This window comes from Monodelphis domestica, chromosome 3, assembly GCF_027887165.1.
Source record: "Monodelphis domestica isolate mMonDom1 chromosome 3, mMonDom1.pri, whole genome shotgun sequence".
In the NCBI taxonomy this organism is placed as follows: domain Eukaryota; kingdom Metazoa; phylum Chordata; class Mammalia; order Didelphimorphia; family Didelphidae; genus Monodelphis; species Monodelphis domestica.
In genome coordinates this window covers 46,307,375-46,323,827 of record NC_077229.1, presented here as the reverse complement: position 1 = coordinate 46,323,827, position 16,453 = coordinate 46,307,375, and the positions used below count along the sequence as shown (strand labels likewise).

Sequence of the window (16,453 nt, the reverse complement as noted above, 5' to 3'; positions counted from 1 at the left end):
AAGTAATATTTGCCCCCATTTGTAGATAGAAAATACAGATATATGAAGAATTAACAGACCAAAGTTTATTCAACTGATTAATTAAGAAGATATTTTATTGTCTGACTAATGTATGACTATTCAGATCAAACTCTTTTCCAATGCTTCTAGAGACCATTTAATACCCTGTCTTATTCACAGATGTAACCATTACAAGGTAATTTCTATACTTAGCAATCAGAATGGAACAAAAAAGATAAATTGGGGAAGAGGCTGTAGGAGAACTTGGGAAGAAGAGAAAGAAGTAAAATAGTTTAGAGGCTACTTTGGATTCAAGAACCAAATGTGCTCCACTTGTCCCTTATTCTTTTCTTTCTCTTCTTGCTTCTTACAGTTGATTCTAACTCGGATTATTTAAGGGAGCCCCTAACTAGATAGTATATCTATTCTCTGGGGTGAGAAATGGGAGGATTTCACTGAATACTGAACTGTAAGACATAGTACCTTCTTACTTTCTTCTGGTGACTGCTAAGCCACATCTACATACACTCTCCATACCTCATCTATCAATGTTAAATCAGTACTAGTCAGGGAACAGATTTTGCCTTTTTCACAAAAGGACAAAACCCAGTATGCTTCAAACAAACACTTGAACCTCATCTAGTAGTGAATTAGAAATAAAACAAAACAAAACAAAAAAAGCACAAAGTGCACCAATAAGAAAGGAGGGGGGCGAATAATGAGGTCAAGGAATAGGAAGTTGAAGGTAGACAGAACCTAGCCTAGGAACATAAGTGCAGATGAGAAGAACCAGCTGGTCCTATAGTCAACACTCACTTTCTACATCCACATTTCCCTAAATAATGAAAGGAAAGAGAAGATCTTCAATGGGAAAGCCATCGGGGGTCAAATCCCAGGGGAATGTTTTTTTGAACAATTAAGTGTTCACTCCATTCTCTTACAGAGGCCAAGTTTCTTCCTTACTAGCCATGTTGGCCTTCCTCAGGAAGCCAGCTTTGCCATGGGAGAGCTAAGGTCAGGAACCTGCCACTGTACTATTCTCATTTCTCTGCCAGACTCCACAGCCCAGCCAACTATCTTTGGGTCACTCCTCTGTCAGCTTCTGCAGTCAAGGATCTCACTGCCAGTTAAAGGAAGTGTATCCTACTGCCAGCTTCACACAAGGAAACAACAAGGAGGAATCTATAGCTGTAAAACCCAGCAAAGACAAAGGCCAGAGACAGAATCAGCTGGACTGAGTGTCTTTAACAGGCAAGATAAAAATGAAAATGCCATTTACAAAATGTTCTTCCCTGGTCTGTTTGATTAATAGTAAACCTTGAACCAGGTAGTTCTTATACTTTTTTCTGGTAGCAAAGCCCTTCTCTTGACACCAAAATACTAGTGCAGGAAAATATTTTTAAATCATTTATTTAAATGCTTGTCACTAAAATAAGAACAGCAGGAACAGTGTTTAAGTCCATATAAATGCTGAATTTATTTTATACTTAAAACCAAGCTATAAGTTTTACCCACACTTCTCTCATTCTGTTCCCCTGGGCTCATTTTAGTACAAATAGAGTCAATGTCAATCACTGAAACACAACTAAACACCAAGAAATTGCAATGAACAATCCTGGTCCTGGAAAAGAGGAGGAAATCTACCAACTTCCTTCTGGTAAAAAAGGGAGGGTCAATGGCTGCCCATATACTCTCAGACTGAATTGATCTCTGCTTTTGTTTAAATGTAGTCTTTGCTACAAAGGAGGATGATAATATCTGGAAATGACTAAAGAAACACGAAACAGAATTAAAATACATAAAATACGTTATTTTAAAAATAAACTCCACACATTTATCTTTTGGTGTGGGGCTAACAATCCCTGAAATTCAGATCTGCAGACATGGTATAATTATTTACAATCCTTTGAGGTTTTCTATTTCAACTTGCAGGTTCATTTTTCTTATGATTTTATTTATATGGCTTATTTATCCAATTAAACCACTGAAACTTTATTTAAACTACATTAAGATGTTTGGAACAATATACTTGAATTACTTGAACCTAGAGTCTGAAATTAAGATATATTTTATCTTTTTTAACGTGTACTGTTATGGTATTAGATAACACAAGGCTGCTTTTTAAAAAATTCTGATCAATTTTATCCCGACTAACAATATTATAAGCATAGGCTACCAATAATTTTTTTTTTTAATTAGAACAATACTTGATGGCCAGCACCCTTATAAGAACATTTCACACACAAAAACAAATTCCCCCCTTACTTATATAATCAGTTCTATTTAAAGGGAAGACTGTTTTCCAGTTCTTACTTTTGCTTTTAAAACGTTGACTCTGCTTTTAAATTTACTGTCTCATTTGCAAATGCCTCTATAATTTTGCTAGAATCATAGAGCAATCATTAAATCTGGAAGCAATATGCAGTGCATACCAAGATTACTAAAAGTAAACTCAAATTATCCACTCTCATATTTGTATTTCTTCTGTATTTTGGATTTGATATTTTAATAGGTTCCTAGAAGATTGAAAACTAAGCCTCAAATGAGAAAATGAACACTTGTATCTTCAGAATTTCCTCTCTTTGCACAATTATCTATAATAGACATCAGTACAAAACATTGTTAGTTGTTTTTTTTAATTCTAAGAATATAAATGGTTGTAAACAGGTATCATACATTGGAACTATTCAATAATCCTAGACCTAAAAAAGCCACTCATCAGTCACAATCAATTTAAACTAATTTCTTCTGGTCCTCTTCATTGACTAAGTAAGCATATGCCCTCTTAAGCAGCAGAGCATGGTCAATGGCTCTGCTTTTTTTGTGTGTATGAATATAGGCCACCACTAAATCCAAGGTTCCAAGAACAGTTTTAGAAAAGAATAGTTTAAGCAAATATGTTTGAGATTACCAAACACCAGGGAAGAGGATGACTTGTTTGTTTTTCACCTCTTCTGGTAGAATAGCTTAGATAAAGAAAGTCTTTAGCCCTTTTCTCTCACTCCTCTATCAGCTGTCCCCCCCCAAAATGTATATAAAAATAAATCACAAGATCACAAGCATAAGGAATATAAAGGCTCTAATCTAATCCCTTTGTTTTACAGATAAGGATGAGACCTAGAGAGACTAAGGGGCATGTCCAAACTTGTCCTCAATAACAGAATTAACTTTCCTTAAACGTTTCTACTGTTTCTACTTTTTTCTAACTGGTTAAGGAGAAGGCTGTCCCAAGATGATGAAGGGTACACGGTAACCTAGACAGATTAATAATATAATCCTTTGGTCTCCCCTGGAACTTGTCACAAGTGAAATAGAACAAATATAAGCCCAAAGCATGGCAGCATTCATTTTAATTTTTAAATAGAGTCCCCACCAAGCTCTGTACCAATTCGAATAACAAGCCCAGAGCACCAGGGGAGGAACCACCAGCACTGTGCCTTAGAAGATGGAAGTCAGGGCTTAGGGGAAGACATGTGACAAACAAGTCACCAAGGGAAAAAAATTTTTAAGGAAATGGAATTGTTACTAGAACTCAGAGAACATATGGCCTAATTATTTCTTCCAGAAGGAAGATTAATGCCAACCACAGCCAAGATTCTAATATTTTAACTAGATCTGATTTAATTATGGCAAAACTTGTAGTTAACTGTTTAGAAAGCAGCAACTTGGCTTACCAAAGAGAAGGAAAAAGAAGTTCCAACTTCTTTTCTTTATTGCTTTCACTATTCCTGAAGAAAGGCTCCCAGTCAAAGTGATTGAGCTGGTTTTTCTTATGCTGCTTACAGACCAGCTCTGAGAAAGTTCCCTTGGGCCCAGCTCATCAGTGATTCAAAGTCCAAACTGTGAAGGGCTAAATAGCAGTAGATCGTCCAAAGAAGGGTTGGCTGGTGAAATGAAAAGGCTACTTGGTACAAATCCTTAATGTATACACAGTGAAGGATGAGCAAATGGAAATCTTTCCATTCCTTCCCAGCCTCAGCACCTGTCTCAAAAAGTAGTTCAGGGATTCTTCTGGCTTTGAAATCGGGCTATAATGATGGTTTTGGCCATGGCTGCCCAGGGACCAGTGGGCCCCACATTCCAGTGTTTAAAAGTTGACGGAACATCTCTCCAGGCCAGAAGATTCCCACTGCTCCCAGAAGGGACAGGTTGTACCTCCAACAGCTGCTGGCTCCCAAAACACAAAGCTCAGCCTTAGTGTGAAACATGTAACCCAGTTCCTTGTAAGCATACGTATGGTTCCCAATAACTGACACAGGGAAGAGGTGGGGCCTCTTGTCTAGAACCAGTAAGCCCTTTACCAGAAGTTGAATAGAATAGAAGCTTGGACCTGAGCCCTGGTCTTCAATTGTTAGCAACTCTTTATGCCCCCTTGGACAAGTGCCTTCCTTCCCTTTTCTGAGTCTTATTTCTTCCTTTGTATGAACTCTCAAAACCATAATTCTCTGATCTTTAAGGTCTTTTCTAATTCCAACATTCTATGGTTTCTCTGAAACAAAAAGGGGACAGAAGAGAGTAGAAAAGCCCAGGCTATAAGAAGTCAATGGTCTTTTCTCAGACCAACATCACCAACTATTTATAATGAAGATGTAGATTCCACATCAAATCAGTCACCCACAAGTACTGCCAGCTATGATAACCTGGAAGTCCAATCTCTTTCCCTTCCAACTGTAAATGTTTTAACCTACCTGCTGGGGGTAAGAGGTCCTCCAATCCCTGGGGTGTCTCAAAAGTGAGTGGGAAAGGAGTCATCTTTCTATCCTCACTACATGTCAGCCTGGGGTTAAAGCAAGTCAAAGAGCTGGATTTGGGTCCTAGTTCTACTATGTACTCAAGGCTCAGACCCTGCCAGTAAGTAGTAGAATTTTCCCTTGGCAAGTCCCCCTCACCACTGCCCCTTTCCTCCTCTGAACAAAAAAGGTAGAGACTGCTTTCTAAGGTCAGGCAGCAGGATGATCATTAAGATATAAAACTAAAGAGGGTCTTAGAGCCTCTCTAGTCCAACTCCTTCATTTGTCTAAGGAGGCAGTGGAGGCCCAGGGAGTTTCAGTTACTTGCCCTACACAGCTTCTAAATCACAGCGCATTGGACTTGTGGCCAAAAAGCCTGACTCACAGAACTGTCAGCTGGGTGACCAGGGGAAAAGTGCTTCAGCCCTGGGAGGCAGGTCATTAGACTCCAGACCCTGTGTTCTCCTCTGCAGAATGGAGACAATCATGTATGTCTACACCACCTACTTACTACAAGGAAAGCATTCTGTAAACAATGTGCTACCAGAACATGAGCTATTAAGAGTATGAAAGGCATAAAGTTCAGAGCTGGACAAGTGTCGTTTTCCTAAAGCACAGGTCTGGCCAGGTCACTCCCTTCTCAATAAAACTTCCATGGCTCCCCATTGCCTCCTCCTTTTCTTAGGTATTTAAAGCTCTTTCCCACTTGGCCCTAGCCTAGCTTGCCACACTGGGAACAACACATCACTCTCCTTTACACACTTTCCTAGCCTACTTGCTGGTCCCCAGACACAACATTCCAAACTCCTTGATCCCAGGCCCCATGACAGGCTGTCCCCTATGCCTGGAAGGCACCCCTCCTAACTTTAACCGTTTCCTACTTATCTTCTTCCTTCAATTGGCTCAAAAAGCTTGGCTCAAAAGCTGTCTCCAGTAAGAGGCCTTTCCTGAGACTTTTCTCAGTATTATTATCATTTAACTCCACACAATACTTTGTATCTATATGTATTTATTTGTGTATATATAACTTTGGCTCCTTTTCCATCCTGTCCACGCTCTTCCCCCCAGAATGTAAGAACCTTCAGAGCAGGGGCTATTTTGTTTTTGCTTTTGTATTCCCAATACCTATATATTATACACAGTCCATAAATGTTAACCTAATATAATACAACCTCTTCATTTTTTAAAAGACGAAAATGACACCCAGAGGGGGTCAACTCAATCAGTCAACTCCAAAGTAAAAATGTGGGAAATAGACTAGATAGGGTTCTCATCTTGGGTCTATAAACTAATTTTACACATATTTGGTCAATTATTTCAGTTCATTTGTTTATTTTCTAATTTCTCTTATTTTATTTTATACATTTTAAAACACTGTGAAAAGGGATCTACTGGCTTCACTGCTCGAGGAGTCTCGACACAAAGAAGGTTAAGAAACCCTGGACTTGAGGGTCTCTTAGGTCCATTCTAATTCTAAATTTTATGAAAGAATAATAAGGCATGATAACATTGATCCACATTTTTATATTACTCCAGGTTTACAAAGCACCTCCCTCATAACCACCCCCAATAAATATGTACATCCTCAATTTACATAGGAGGAGGATATTAAGTCCATGGTCAGTCAAGTGACTCAAGTTCAAGGCTTTCTGCCACTTAACCAGGAGCAAGTCACAAACGGGAGAGGCTCTACTTCCTCCTATGTAACAGAGGATTCGAAACTAGATTCTCTCTAAATGTTTCTTTCGGTTCTAGTATCCTAAGTAGGGAGGTTAGAGAGAGGCTTGTCAAGTTCCTTCTGGCTCTGAAACTGTCTGGTTCTCCTTTTCTGGTTTTAAGCGTGGCTATGTTTCACAAAACATAGAAACTAGACTATAGAGAACCTTGGGGAAGATGGGGAAGGGGAGTCTTCCTACTCTCTATAGGGAAGTGAAGGGCAGCTCAAAGGAGGGAGATTAGAGGGGAACTTCCCATGGTGGTCTGAGGGAAAGACTAAGGCACTATCTCCCAGGGTCTCCTCCCATTCTTTGTCTCTCTGCTCTCCAAGAAGAGATTGAAAGGAGAAGGGAACTCCCAGACTGGGTGTGGAAGGGCCATCTCTTAGGACCCTCAAAGGCAGGAAGGAGGTAAATCCTGATTTCCCTGACTCTACAGGAAAGAAAGAAGGAAGAACTCCCAAGCAGTAGACAAGGGAGGAAGGGAAATTCTAGTATGGGGTGAAGACTATTATTTCCTGGGTTTCCTTGCTGGGGAAAGGTAGAATGAATAGCTCCCTATAGAGGGTATCACCCAGATCCCCTGTTGTGAGGGGACATCATTAGTCTCAACTTCCCCCAGCTCTCCATAGGAAGGAGCATTTCCAGAGGATTTATGGGTAGGAAGAGGAGCTCCCTAAATGTCTGTGCTGAAGGGTCAGCTCTCAGGTTCTCATCTGGAAACCTTTTATTTGCCCACCTACCACATAAGAGGAGTAGAATTCTGTATGTAATGGTCAGAAGAGAAACAGAGGGTCCCGTAAAGGAGAGGAATAGATCAATGAGGCCAGGGGCTCCTCCTCAGTCATGTATATGTACTGGTCACTGCCAGGTATCTCAGGTAGGTATGTAGGGGAGGAGTGAAGGAACTGTTGAGAGGAGGCTACTCACTAGTGTGCAAAGGCAAGGACACCCTGTATATGTACAGAATTGGAGAGTTCTGTGTGTCTGGGGAAAATCATCTCAAAGGTTCCCTAACCAGAAGAAGTAGATAGATCTCCAAGAGAGAGGGGATTCAGAAGAGATTCCAGTGTAAATGTGTGTATGGATGGTGATCTCCATCATTCCCCAAGCTGGAGAGGAAGGGGTTGAGTCTCCATGGGAGGTTCTCCTATGTGTGGAAGTGTCATTTCTTTAGTGCAAAGATAAGCTAGATGGTCTAGCCAGTAAGGGTGTTGTAGTTCAAATCCTGCCTCAGACGCTTACTAGCTATGTGACCCTAAGCAAGGCATTTACTATCTCAGAGCCTTAGATTCCTCACAGGTTAGCTATGAGATCAAATAAGATCATCTATGGAAAGCACCCTGTGAACCTTAAAATGCTACATAAATGTTAGTTACTATCATGCTCAGCTGTGAGGGAGGGAATGAATGATCAACCTCATTTCTAAGAGCCTCCAACATGAGGGGATGAGCCAGGACCAAAGTGTCCACCCAAACAGCCTGGGGGGATGGACAAGATTTAAAAACTCAGATCAATGCAACTGACTCCACAATTCCATAGCAATGAAGAAGAATGCTATACCCACTCCTGGGGGGGGGGGGGGCCCGATGGCCAAATGAGCTCCCATTTTGCAAGGGGGTGGGGGAAATGTCAAAGAAAAAGGGGGCCTGAGCAGCTGGTAGGACAGGGAGATAAGCACCCAGTGTGTGAGGAGGCCTGACAGGAGAGAGGGTGGGAGAAGGGCCCCAGTGGGTGCCCGTGTGGAGGAGGCAGGGCATTCCCCGTGGGGGGGGGAGGGGGAGAGGGCATCATCCTCCTCCTCTCCCTTCTCCCCCATCTGAGAGCGGGGTGGGGTAGATAAGCAGAGAGTGGGTCATGCTCACAGGGTACCTATGTAGGGGGCAGGTCAGGCCCACAGCTGGCCCGAACTGGCTGTGTAGGTGGTAGAGCTGGTTGCCAGCTAAGGGGGCAGAGGTGGGGACATGGGGGGAGGGGTCATGGCCCAGAACACCGCCTCCCAAGGCGCCCAGGCACATATGCGCAGAGGGGGCCAGAGTGGGGGAGGGGTGACTGGGAGGGCCCACAGGGGGAGGGGGAGAGGGCGCGCTCATGACCGCGCTCGTGCCCGCGCCTACCTGTAGGCCAGGGTCATACACTCGAAGAGTTTAGTGAGGGACGCGTCGATGGACAGATGGCACGAGCTGGTCTTGCCAAAGCTATACGTCTGGCACGTCTGCTTATTGACCGTGTCGAAGTCGTAGCCCTTCTTAGGCGGGTGCTCGCGGTGCGGGGACGACATCATGAAGTGACCGCTGTGGATAATCTGCTGCCGGCCCCGCCGCCGCTCCCCGGGCGCCCCCTCCTCGTCCTCCGCCTCGTCGTCCTCGTCGTCGTCGGGCCCGCCGGCTGTGGCGGCAGGGCCGGGCCGGGGCCTGGCTGGGCCGCTTGAGGGGCCGGAGCCCGCGGGGGCCGCGGCGGCGGCGGTGGCGGCGACCGCGGGCTCATCGGTGTCCGAGTCGTCGTCGTCGTCGTCTGGAGCCGGCGCTTTGAGCAGCACCGGACGAGCCCCGCCGCCAGGCCGGCGGGGCGAGCACATGAAGACGTCGGCGGCCATGAGGGCGGACTTACCGGGGGCATCCCCCGGAGCCGAAGCCGGGGCAGGCGCTGGGGCCGAGCACTAGGCGAGGGCCAGGCCCGGAGCAGGGTTCGAACTGCCGCTGATCCCGCGGCTGCCGCCGCCTCCTCCCTCCTGCTCCCTTGAGGAGCCTAAAGCTGGGGAGCCGACCGCCCGAACCAAGCCCCGCCTCTCTACGTCACCAGCGCTGCTTGGCCAATCAGCACCCTCGGTCGGGTTCTTAAAGGCGCAAGGCCTCCTCGGGTGTACGGTTTCCCCGGAGCCACGGAGGACAAAAATCGTCTTTTTTTTTTTTTAAACCGACACAACACTCGGGCGCCCCACCCCCCACTCCCTTCCCTCCCCTCCTCCGGGGCCTCCTTCCCTCGCTGACCAAACAAGACGTACCCGCCCCGCCACCGCCTCCTCCCCGCCCCGCAGCTGCTGCTCTCCTGCGGGGACCCTGAGATCCTGGAGCCCCGATCCCTGGCGGTCCAGTCCGAGCACTTCTGAAGTGCCTACTGTGTGCAAGACTCCTCCGGCTGCGCGCGGCCCACCCCAGGAACTTCTCTTAACAGACTGTTAGAGGGAGAGGGCCAGGGCGAGGCCCGGCTGCAGCTCGGGATGTCATAAATCGTCCAGCACCGCCCCGTCCCAACAGTGTGCAGGGAGGAAGCCGAGGCCCTCGGAGGGGAAGTGACACGTTCGAGGGCTCACGCAGTCCTCTTTTCAGTCAGTCATCCAGCAGGCACTCATTCTAGGCGCCTACTGGGATCGCTTCTTGGGTTAGGCGCTGGGGATGCATATCTAAAGATGGAAGTAATCCTTGCAAGAGAGAGAAGAGACTGAGTCAGAGTCAGAGAGATGGGGGTGAGGGAGAGAGATAGAGACAGACAAATTGGAGAGGTTGGGAGGGAGAAAGGAAAGGAGAGGGGGAAAGACTGAGAAGTATGAGGAAGAGAGACAGATGGGGCAAGAGAGACAGAAAGAGAATAAGAGAGAGATGGAGAGAGACAGACAGAGAGAAAGAGAGAGAGACAGGAGAGATGATCGAGAGATTAGAAATAGATCGATAACGGGTAGTAGTGATAGGAACAGAAATAGGGAGACAGATAAGAGATGAATGCCAGAAAAAAAAGGAAGGAAGGAAGGAAGGAAGGAAGGAAGGAAGGAAGGAAGGAAGGAAGGAAGGAAGGAAGGAAGGAAGGAAGGAAGGAAGGAAGGAAGGAAGGAAGGAAGGAAGGAAAGAAGGAAGGAAGGGAGGGAGGGAGGAAGGGAGGAAGGGAGGAAGGGAGTAAAGAAAGAAGAACGGGAGGGAGGAAGGAAGGGAGGGAGGGAGGAAGGGAGGGAGGGAGGGAGGAAGGGAGAACGGAAAGAAGAAAGGGAGGGAGGAAAGAAAGAAGAAAGGGAGGGAGGAAGGAAGAAAGGAAGGGAGGGAGGGAAGGGGGAGGGAGGAAGAAAGAAAAGTAGGCAGATAAGTGGATGTATTAGATTGATTGATAGATATAGGGAGAGTGGGGAGAGAGAATATAGATTAGAGTGATAGAGAGAAATAGGGAGACAAAATAGAGATAGATGAAAGATGGATGACAGGTGGTAGAGAGTAGATAGAGAGATAGGAGAGAATAGAGATAGTTGATGGAGCGATGAAAGATAGATAACATGGTAGAGATAGAGAGCTACAGGAATAGGAAGACAACAGAGAGATGGATGACAGGTAGTAAAAATAAAGAGAAATAGGGAAATAGACTAGAGAGAAGTAGATGATCAGTGGTGGAGACAGAGAAAGAGAGAGGACAGATAGATGGCAGGTGGAAGAGATAAAGAAAGAAGGGGGACAAAGAATAGAGATAAATTATAGACAGATAACAAGTGGTATAAAGAATCAGAGAGAAATGGGGAAGCAGAGAGAATAGAAATAGATGTGGGATAGATCATGATAGGAGAATGACAGGTGGGAGAGATAGATAGAAGAAATAAATCAAATAAGCATTTAGCATAGTGTCTGGCATGTAGCAGGTGCTTGTTGACATTGACTTGTTGAAATAAATACAAGATAGTTGAGGGAGGAGGGAAAGCAGTTGAAGATTTAGGGGGATTGGGAATGACTTTATAGAGAAAGTGGGGCTTGAATTGAGAAAGTGAGAAAGAATACATTATGGTCATAAACTTTATTAAGCTCCTGGTGCCTCCCAGGGACTGTGCTAGATGCTTCAGGCTAAGAATTGGGAGGAAAAAAAAAAGGCTAGGATAGTCCCTGCTTCTTTAGGAATTTACATTCGACAGAGATGAGGAAATGAGACCCAGAGGTTAAGTGGTTTGCCAAAGTCACACACCAGTTAGTGGCAGGTTAAAGCCCTGCCCCTACCAAACAGCCTCAGAGTCCTCCGATGTTTTCCACACACTGCAGGGATAAATCTTGTTCTCCAGGCTTCATGAAGGCAGAGCAAACTGCCTTAACACTGAATGTTATCCCCCTCCTCCCCCCTCCAAAGAGCAATTCCCCTTTCCTAGGCCCATGTAAACAAATTACCTATGACTAAAGCCAGGCTGTAGGGAATACTAAAACTGGCGCTGTCAAACTGTAGCCTTCAAACTCGTGCCAGGGACTAGCCCCACTGAACTTCCCAACAAAGAAAACTTGGGCAATTTGTGTCCTCCCTGTCAACTGTTTCTTTTTTCCTCCACTGTAAAAGAGGTATCCTAATCCTTGCCCTGCGGATCTCATGGGAGATTTGTGAAGATCAAATGAAATCATTCATTCAACAAACACATATTAAGCCTCTGCTCTCTGCAGAGCCCCATGTTAGGCCCTGGGGGAAGATCCCAGTGAATTGGATGGAGGGCCAGACTCGAAATTGGGAGAGGCTTGGGTTCAATTTTTGCTCTGGCTGGTACTAGCTGGGTGACCCTTGGAAAGGCTCTTTAACACCCCCTGCCCCTGTGTCAGTGTCTTTACCTATAAAATGGAAAACTTTTTTTTTTTTAATGGTAGAACTTATCTCAGTAGATTCTTCTGAGAGTCAAAGGAAATATATATATGAAGGGAGTGATCAGGTCAATCTGATAAGCTCCCCAAGCAACTTCATGAGCTTTTAGAGCTCATAATGGATACCTAGCCTTGGAAAAAGATGTGGGCATGCCCAATGATGCCTGGTTGAGAGGTTAACTTAATTTCCTTAATTTGAAATGATCAGTTCCAAAGTTGTCAAGGTGGCAGGAATTCTCCTTTAAAATACCCCAGAGGTGCATAACTCAAGGAACTCCCCCAAACAAGGCCCTCCTTTGCATATGGAAAGCACTTTGCAAACCTGAAAGCCTTAATCAGTGATAATGATTATTAATGCTTTAATAATTATTATTTTAGGGGGCAGCTGGGTAGCACAGTGGATTGAGAACCAGTCCTAGAGACGGGAGGTCCTAGGTTCAAATCTGGCTTCAGCCACTTCCCAGCTGTGTGACCCTGGGCAAGTCACTTGACCCCCATTGCCTAGCCCTTACCACTCTTCTGCCTTGGAGCCAATACACAGTATTGACTCCAAGACGGAAGGTAAGGGTTTAAAAAAAAATAATAATTATTATTATTTTAAAATTTAGACAAGACAGGGACCTTACAGTCTAGTAGTCAAGATTATGATTTCATTGGTATAAGGGCTTCAACTAGACACCTTTATGCAACTATTGGGCTTAGTTCCATTCCAGATTAAAGGACTTCCCTAGGGTCACATAGGCAAGATATGTCAGGTCTTGAACACAGGTCTTCCTAGCCCAAGGGCATCTCTTTATCTACCATTACACATTGCTTCCCTACAACCAAGAAGTGGGGTTGGGGTGGGTAAAATATGAATTAATATCATGAACAAAAAACTACAAACTAAAATGGAAAACAACAGGTAGGCAAAAACCTTGAAATGGCAAGTGATGAGCAGTCCAATTTTATTGCTTTTGTTCATTTCAGTTGTATATCTGACTCTTTGTGACTCCATTTAAGGTTTTCTTAGTAAAGATACTGGAGTGAAATGCATTACCTTGTCCAGCTTATTTGACAGATGGAGAAACTGAGGTAGAGTTAAGTGACCTGTTCAGATTCGAACTCAGGTCTTCTTGACTTCAGGCCCAGTGCTCTATACATGTCAGTCACCTAGATGCTCCATGAGAGATGCAAACCAGCTATAAGAATGAAGTCTGGATTCAAGTTTGGGAGACTTGGGAAGGGAAGATTTCATGTAGCATTTGAGTATTAGAAGGTGAATGAGAATTCACAGGGTAAAGAGGAGAAGAGTAAATTTCCATGAAATAGCAAGAGCAAAAAGTAAGGGAGTGCATGATGGGAATAGGGGAGAAGGGGAGGGCAGAACAGAACACTGTCCAATCTGGCTGGAGTACAAGAGTGTATGAAGGGGTAGTAATATGAAATAAGACTGAAAGTGAAAATAATCACAAACTATAGAGAGCCTGGGCTGCCAGGAAGTTGAATGTGAACTTTACTCAATGGGCAATTTTTTGTTAAGTCCTGTCCAACTCTCCATGACCCCATTTGGGATTTTCTTGGCAAAGATACCAGAGTGGTTTTCCATTTCCTTCTTCAGCTCATTTTACAGATGAGGAAACTGGAGCAAATAGGGTTAAGTGACTTGCCCAGGGTTGCCCAGCTAGATTTGAATGCAGGTCTTCCTGACTCTAGGTCCAGTGCTCTAGCTACTACTCACCTTAGTTGTCTGGTGGGCACTGAAGTTTTCTAAGCAGAGGAGTGACATGAGTCATCATTTTACAAAGAATTGCCTGGCAGCAGTGAGGACCCTCTTGAGGTTGTGTAACATAACAGTTGGGGAGAGGAAGCAGAGAATTGACATGGAAAGATCTATGAAGAAACTATTCTTTGGGTTAGATAGTAATGATGGCTTGGGCTGGAATGGTAACAATAGGAATATTCATTCAACAGTCATTCACAAAACACCTACTATGTGAGCAGCATTGTGATAGGGGCTAGTAAAACAAAGACAAAAATGAAATTGTCTCAATTCTCAAAGAACTCAATGATAGGGGGAAAAAAAGAAGGAAAAAAGCAACACGTATAACTCAAAAGTGCATAGATTTTGGGGGGCAGCTGGGTGGCTCAGTGGATGGAGAACCAGGCCTAGAGAATAGTCCTAGGTTCAAGTCTGGCCTCAGACACTTCCCAGCTGGGTGACCCTGGGCAAGTCACTTAACCCCCACTGCCTAGCCTTTACCACTCTTTGCCTTGGAGACAATATTGACTCTAAGACAGAAGGTAAGGGTTTAAAAAAAAAAGTGCATAGATTTCGAACTAGAGAGACTTCTGAGGCTGTGGATACTACTTTTTTACATATGGGGAAATTGGGGCACAGAAAGTGACTGCACACTTTCCCCGACCTACTCACCTCAGTCACTCACAAAGATGATCACACCTTTCATCTTGCTACCACCAACAAATATACCACCTCCATGTTCCAGAACTCTGAAATTCCCTTATCTGATCTCAACCCATGGACTCTCTGCCTCTCCTTTCACTGCCAAGCTCTGCTCTTTATCCACACTGTAACCTCCAATCCAATTCCTAAACTCTTAGTTCTTTCACCACCATTCCTCCCTTCATAACCGCACCACCTGGTATCCTCCCTGAACCAATTCTGCTCTACATTGTCCTCTTCTCTGGAATCCCTCATCTCCTTATCCTATCACCAACAACCTCAGGCTTGGGCCATTCCCACCCTTTTTTGACTTTCTGTCACCCAACCACTCTGACCCAGCCAACCTCAAGAGGGTCCTCCCTGCTGCCTGGCAATATAAAACTTCCTCCTTGATCACCTCATCACCCCATTCTCCCCAGTGGCTCTTCCAAACCCTTTTGTCCCTTTTCAGACCTCCCATGACTCTCTTATCCCTTCCCACCTAAGATCCATGCCTCGTGTTCTACTGAAAAAAATTAGACCATTGGTGATGAGCTTAGTCTCCTAGTCTCCTGCCTTCTGCCACTATTTCTTCCTTCATCTCCTCTCACGTGGTGACCCTTCTTGTCAAGGCAAGCCATTCTACATGTACAAGCTCACTCATTCCATCTGCTTCAACAGATTGCCCCCTCCATCGCTGTCCTCATGGATCTTCAATCTCTATTGGCTGCTTCCCTAGAAATACCGCCATGTCTCCCTCCTCCTCCTCGAAAAGACCTCTCTTGACCCTCGCATCGCACCCCTCTCGTCTTTGGTGACTAAACCACTGGGGAAGGCTGCCTTTGCTAGGAGCCTCCACTTCTCCCGGCTTCTCTCTTTAAACCTTCCCCCTTCCCAATCTTTGATCTAACGACATTGGCCTGGCTGTTCCTTGAACAAGACATTCCGTCTCTGGGTATTTTCACTAACTGTCCTGGAATGTTCTGGCTTCTTATCTCTGCTTCTGGCTTCCTCCAAGTCCCAGCTAAAATCCCATCTTCTACATTAAGCCTTTCCCTCTTAATCCTAGTGCCTTCCCTCTGTCAATGACTTCCTATATATAGCTTTTTTGTACAAACTTGTTGGCTTTGTTGGCTTCCCCATTAGATAGGGACTGTCTTTTGCCACCTTTTTTTTTAAACCCTGACCTTCCGTCTTAGAGTCAATACTCCAAGGCAGAAGAGCGGTAAGGGCTAGGCCATGGGGGTCAAGTGACTTGCCTCGGGTCACACAGCTAGGAAGTGTCTGAGGCCAGATTTGAACCCAGAACTATTCTCTAGGCCTGACTCTCATTCCACTGAGCCCCCAGCTGCCCCCTCTTTTGACACTTTTTTTGTAACTGTAATTTAATTTATTAAAATTTATTTATTTTTTATTAAATTAATTTATTTAGTCTTTTGCTACTTTTTAAAAACTTTCTTTTATTTTTAAAATTACATTTAGAAACAATTGTTTTCTCCCTCCCCCCTTCCCCAAAGCTGTAATAGGTTACACCAGTACTTTCATGCAATCCATATTCCCCATGCCATGCCATATATCACATATTATATATATATATATATATATATATATATCACACATATCATACATCCAATAAAAAAAAAACTCAGGAAGGAAATAAAGTGGAAGGTTTTTGCTTCTGTTGTGCTTAGCAACGTGCCTAGCATATAGTAGGAGCTTAATACACTTATTGACTGAATGACCAACTTGCCAGGGGTAACCCAATGCCAGACATAAAGTAAATAAAAAATCATTTCAAGGGGGTCTGACTGATCAGGAATAGTCTTGCTTAGGAGGTGCATTTAGTCTGAGTAAGAATTCTAAAAGTTGGAGCTGAAAGGGAAGAATATTCTAGACAAGAGGCACAATCTGTCCTCTGTTTAGTCATTTTTCAATCCTGTCCAACTCTTTTTGTGACCCTTTTTGGGGTTTTCTTAGCAGAGATACTGACGTGATTTGTCA

General features: G+C 44.4%; 1 protein-coding gene across 1 annotated transcript in view; it reads right to left on the bottom strand.

Moving 5' to 3' along the window:
• The window catches only part of MLXIP (MLX interacting protein), an 87,524-nt gene extending 78,272 nt beyond the window's left edge, over positions 1–9,252 (bottom strand). Inside the window, exon 1 of the mRNA XM_007489877.3 lies at positions 8,563–9,252. Coding sequence (XP_007489939.1) covers positions 8,563–9,041 — 479 coding nt within the window. The 5' untranslated portion in view covers positions 9,042–9,252. The remainder of the gene's footprint in view (positions 1–8,562) is intronic.
• Positions 9,253–16,453: the final 7,201 nt, after the last annotated feature.